Raw genomic sequence first — 5,942 nt, forward strand, 5'->3', positions numbered from 1 at the left:
AGTTGTACCCATGCTTCCTGACACAACACTGCTACAGAGTTGTACCCATGCTTCCTGACACAACACTGCTACAGAGTTGTACCCATGCTTCATGACACAATACTCCTACAGAGTTGTACCCATGCTTCATGACACAATACTCCTACAGAGTTGTACCCATGCTTCATGACACAACACTGCTACAGAGTTGTACCCATGCTTCGTGACACAACACTGCTACAGAGTTGTACCCATGCTTCGTGACACAACACTGCTACAGAGTTGTACCCATGCTTTGTGACACAACATTCCTACAGAATTGTACCCATGCTTTGTGACACAACACTCCTACAGAGTTGTACCGATGCTTCATGACACAACACTTCTACAGAGTTGTACACATGCTTCATGACACAACACTTCTACAGAGTTGTACACATGCTTCATGACACAACACTCCTACAGAGTTGTACCCATGCTTCATGACACAACACTGCTATGAAGCATGGGTACAACTCTGTAGCAGTGTTGTGTCATGAAGCATGGGTACAACTCTGTGACACAACACTTCTACAGAGTTGTACCCATGCTTCATGACACAACACTGCTACAGAGTTGTACCCATGCTTCGACACAACACTTCTACAGAGTTGTACCCATGCTTCATGACATGACACTTCTGCAGAGTTGTACCCATGCTTCATGATACAACACTTCTACAGAGTTCTACATTGCTTCATGACACCACACTGCTACAGAGTTGTACCCATGCTTCATGACACAACACTGCTACAGAGTTCTACATTGCTTCATGACACGACACTGCTACAGAGCTGTACCCATGCCTCCTATGCCACACGTGGTATGTTATGCAAGCACAAAATTTCAGAAGTGTAAGAGCAGGAAAAATACAACGAACCTGGGACAAGTGCACTTTGTTGAGCTTTAGACGAAGTTTTTCAGCTTTGTCCTCTATCCCAGGACCTTTCAACAATGGCATGTCCATACTAGGAGTGGCAATGTTAGCACTTGCCACCATTAGAATTTCCCTCAGACGAGGAATTCCAAGAGTGACGTTCATTTCTCCACGGCCAGCGAAGTGGAAGGTATTCAAGGTCATCTGAGTGGATGGTTCTCCAACTGACTATAAAAATAAAAAATGATCAAAATTAAACTCCTGTAGCTGTAAACAAATAAAATCATTCAATTATACAGTTTTCTTTCTCTACTTTTCTGCAATTATATGTTTTAGTGTTGTGTTAATGCATTAATATAAGTATAAATTGTACTAACAAATTTCTTAATACTTGTCTCTAAATGTATGAACCATCAATTACTGGTTCCTAATCTCTAGTACACGTATAACCAAAAATATCAAGAAATACACCCAAGCTTCAAAATTGAAGGCATTAGTAGTGAGTTACCAAAAATATTCTACCAGCCAGAACTGTACGTTTACGTATTGTTGACTCACACTTAAATTATTTTTTTTTATACCAGTATAAACCACTTTTCTGTTCTGATTTTATTTGGACAAATTATGTGAGCCAAAAATACATCACTGGCTCAAGGAACTTATTGGGGATTCACTGCATAAAAAAGTTGGGAACAAGTAAACACATCATGTGGCTATCATCATGTTAGTTAGTTAGAGAACTGGCCACACCATGGCATCTCGGTAGCAGATAATCGTAGCTCTAACGAAAACACGAGTAAAGAATTTTGTTAACATGATTCTTGATATAAGTCTTGTTAGGTATAAAGCCCTTGATTTTAGTTACGCACCCTTCAATGATAGAAACAACATCATTCTAAGTTACGGGTGGTTATGACCCATCTATGTAGCAGGAGAAAGAAGAGAGTTACTATCTATTTTTTTTGTTTAACAATTAGTTTTAAATTACCAATATGTTCATGTTTTACCATTGGGTAACAACCTACAGTTTGGGAACTACTGCTCTGAACTATTCTGAAAATATATGACAAAACTTTTGTTCAACCTGTAAATGATTTTGAAAACAGCTCTAAAGATGGCATATTAACAGTAAAATTCAAAACACTCAGTCTGCGAGTCACTGAGACCAAGTTTTGGGAGGTAAGTGAGATACAGAGGTGTTTCCAGTATCCTAGTTAAAACCAAAGGAATATTCTCTTACAATGTTAACCTAAAAAAAAACACACATTCCTACCAAAATAACTTGATTCATTTAATAGAAAACAAAGTATCATAATGAATAGTAGAACCATAGCAACAACTGTAAACAACTTTAATGAACGTTTTTGGAATTACACCTATTCCATTTTCAGCAAATCTGTAATAATAATAAGGAAAGGAACAATCCTTAGCATAATTACTAATATACAAATACAATGAATAGTGTTAAAAAGTTACAAAATATTCAATTTCAAAAGATTGTTCACAGTTGTTGCCATGGCTCTACTATTCATTATAAACTTGCCTCTCAATAATGTGCAGGCACAATGAGGAAGAATTTAGGGAGTTAGCTGGACTATTAATCTTGTGCAAGATAGTAGATACCATACATCAAAGAGTGAGCTTTACAGAGGTGACGTGCAGCCAGGTAGATACCGTACAGCAGAAAGTGAGCTTTACAGAGGTGACGTGCAGCCAGGTAGATACCGTACAGCAGAAAGTGAGCTTTACAGAGGTGACGTGCAGCCAGGTAGATAGCATACAGCAGAAAGTGAGCTTTACAGAGGTGACGTGCAGCCAGGTAGAAACCATACAGCAGAAAGTGAGCTTTACAGAGGTGATGTGCAGCCACTACCATTTTTTGTGGGGGATTTTCTGGCCTAGAGTATTATATTTACTCCCACATCGCCAGGAAACTAAGATGGATTCAACCATACTGGTGGACAATTCGATTTATGGTATCTCAAGGAGTTCAAATCTCTATTCATGATTTTGAAATAAAAGGAAAAGTAGCAGAAAATTTTGTTTGGGAATCAACCTGCCATATGTGTCTCCTTGACTCGGACTGAGTGTGAAGTAGTCAAACAAATGTTTTATTCAAGAATAAAAAATACGGCGATGAAAACTATTTGAAAATACCTGAGCAGCTAACAAACCAACAGCCTCCCCAGGTTCACAAAGAGACTTTAAGCTTTTCAAGAAGATCATGTTACGGAACTGTTCTGCGGAGATCAACTGTCTAGACTGAGACGGGAGTGAGTCATCGGAGATCAGATTGTCTGGATTAGTAGCTATGTAATTCTCTATAATACTTTCCCATTTCTCTGGCAAAGAGCCAAATGTCACATCTGGTCGCAGCCTGGAAGTCACAGGATCTGGGCAATTCCTATTTTCTTTTACGAGCCTTTACGGAAAAAAAAATTCTATATGAACACTTTGCTATCAGTCTATGGTATTCTACTACTTACCCTAACAAGTCTTTTTATACACTTATTTTGTTTTAGTAAAACAAGGCAAGTGTTTTTCTCCAATGTAGAAAATAACTCATGAATGTCTAAGCCTATCTTTTTATTATTATTATTCTATTTATGACAAAATAGACATGTACACTTATATTCCAACATCCATATCAACTACATCCAAAAACTACGCATCTATATAAATTAACATTACACAAAAACACATCGTCATTTCTTTAAATTCCATCTCTTACTTTGATGTATTTTTCTCAAAACATAAAGCTCCTTCAATATATCAAAATATAATCAACCAAATTCATTCTTAGTTTACATTTAGCATCTGGTTTGATTTACAAATCTAAAAACATTGAACATCTGTCAGATATGCCATAAAAATAACAAATAAACAACACATTTATATTATTTTATATCTGATCACAAAGCACTTTCTATGATCACTATATCCAAAATATTACAAAGACAAACTACAAGTCTATAGCTTTAACACCAACTCCACTAGTAGTGGACCTTACAGTTTGTTACAGTTACTCTGAACCTACACTACTAGTGGATCTTACATTGATCCTAGGGTATTACTTAACATACCATTAGTGTTAATGTTTCATTACATTGTTCCTTAACATACCATAAGTATTAGTGTTTCATTACATCGTTCCTTAACATACCATAAGTGTTAGTGTTTCATTACATCGTTCCTTAACATACCATAAGTGTTAGTGTTTCATTACATTGATCCTTAACATACCATAAGTGTTAGTGTTTCATTACATTGTTCCTTAACATACCATAAGTATTAGTGTTTCATTACATCGTTCCTTAACATACCATAAGTGTTAGTGTTTCATTACATCGTTCCTTAACATACCATAAGTGTTAGTGTTTCATTACATTGTTCCTTAACATACCATAAGTATTAGTGTTTCATTACATCGTTCCTTAACATACCATAAGTGTTAGTGTTTCATTACATCGTTCCTTAACATACCATAAGTGTTAGTGTTTCATTACATTGTTCCTTAACATACCATAAGTGTTAGTGTTTCATTACATTGTTCCTTAACATACCATAAGTGTTTCATTAAGTTGATCCTAGGGTATTACTTAACGTACCTCTTTTTTGTCTTAGGCTCAAATGAGTACCATACATCTTGTAATTTCTCTTTTGCTGCTTCTCGCTGAGTCAGAAAATTCACTTCAGGATATTTACTACGTAAAGATTCGATGTGAGCTTTTGAAAAGGTCAAGAATGCACTTCTTCTCCAGTTCTTTTCCAGATTTTTGTTCTTTTTCTTCCATTTAGAAATCTATTACAAATTAGGAAAGAATTGTCATATAATAAAATATTTTAGTCCAAAAATAGATATAGGTCTATCCATTTCTGTGTTAAAAGAAATTCATCCTTCCTTATCCTTGCATGTTCCTTAGTACTTATATCTTCTTTCTTAATAATCTAAACTTATTTTTCCAATAAACATAATTCACTGTAAACAAATCTATAGAATAGAAATCTCTGAATGGTGGGAATGATATAACTAGGGGACAGAAATATAACTTTTGATTAGTCTTCAACTGGAACAGCTTTATTATTTCATCAAGGAAGTTGGCCTTTAGAATGGATTGCCTTCAGATGTGGAACATGCAGTTGATTTAAAGTTTAAGGCTTGATAAATATTGAATGAGAAAGGCTGTGTTTTGTTTTTATTTTAAAGTTTAGTTTATTGAATGAGATGGGTTAGATGAACCAACACGTTCCTTGTTGTTTAAATTGTGTGTATTTTGTCATTTACACTCCATACCTAACTTACTGAAATTGTAGCCCTAGGAGAAGCCTAGAGTTTTTTTATTATAAAACAACTTTACAATAATTAATACTCTGTGCCGAAAATATGACGATTACAATACAGTTTGTTGTTCTTCATTATTAATAACTACCAGGATTACAGTACACTTTAGCCGTTTACATATTAATCTTGATAAGCTACCAGGATTACAGTACACTTTAGCTGTTTACATATTCTTAATAACTACCAGGATTACAGTACACTTTAGTTGTTTACAAATTAATCTTGATAAGATACCAAGATTACAGTACACTTTAGTTGTTTACATATTAATCTATAGAAGCTACCAGGATTACAGTACACTTTAACTGTTTACATAATAATCTATAGATGCTACCAAATATTACAGTACACTTTAGTTGTTTACATATTAATCTTGATAAGATACCAAGATTACAGTACACTTTAGTTGTTTACATATTAATCTATAGAAGCTACCAGGATTACAGTACACTTTAACTGTTTACATAATAATCTATAGATGCTACCAGGATTACAGTACACTTTAACTGTTTACATATTAATCTGTAGATGCTACCAGGATTACAGTACACTTTAGTTGTTTACATATTAATCTGTAGATGCTACCAGGATTACAGTACACTTTAACTGTTTACATATTAATCTGTAGACGCTACCAGGATTACAGTACACTTTAACTGTTTACATATTAATCTGTAGACGCTACCAGGATTACAGTACACTTTA

The 5,942-nt window shown here is 34.9% G+C and overlaps 2 protein-coding genes across 2 annotated transcripts in view; both read right to left on the reverse strand.

The window, feature by feature from the left end:
* The window catches only part of LOC111084019 (death domain-associated protein 6-like), a gene marked incomplete at its 3' end in the record, with an annotated part of 4,483 nt that extends 3,807 nt beyond the window's left edge, over positions 1–676 (reverse strand). Inside the window, exon 1 of the mRNA XM_022380792.1 lies at positions 636–676. Coding sequence (XP_022236500.1) covers positions 636–676 — 41 coding nt within the window. The remainder of the gene's footprint in view (positions 1–635) is intronic.
* On the reverse strand, positions 586–4,697 carry LOC106477106 (DNA-directed RNA polymerase I subunit RPA1-like; the record flags this gene model as incomplete). The annotated part of the gene is made up of 3 exons (XM_013937705.2): positions 586–1,123; positions 3,053–3,317; positions 4,504–4,697. Coding segments are annotated over 3 exons (804 nt in total), but the record flags the coding sequence as incomplete, so codon positions are not given.
* Positions 4,698–5,942: the final 1,245 nt, after the last annotated feature.

The sequence above is a fragment of the Limulus polyphemus genome, unplaced genomic scaffold (assembly GCF_000517525.1).
Source record: "Limulus polyphemus unplaced genomic scaffold, Limulus_polyphemus-2.1.2 Scaffold12857, whole genome shotgun sequence".
Taxonomy (NCBI): domain Eukaryota; kingdom Metazoa; phylum Arthropoda; class Merostomata; order Xiphosura; family Limulidae; genus Limulus; species Limulus polyphemus.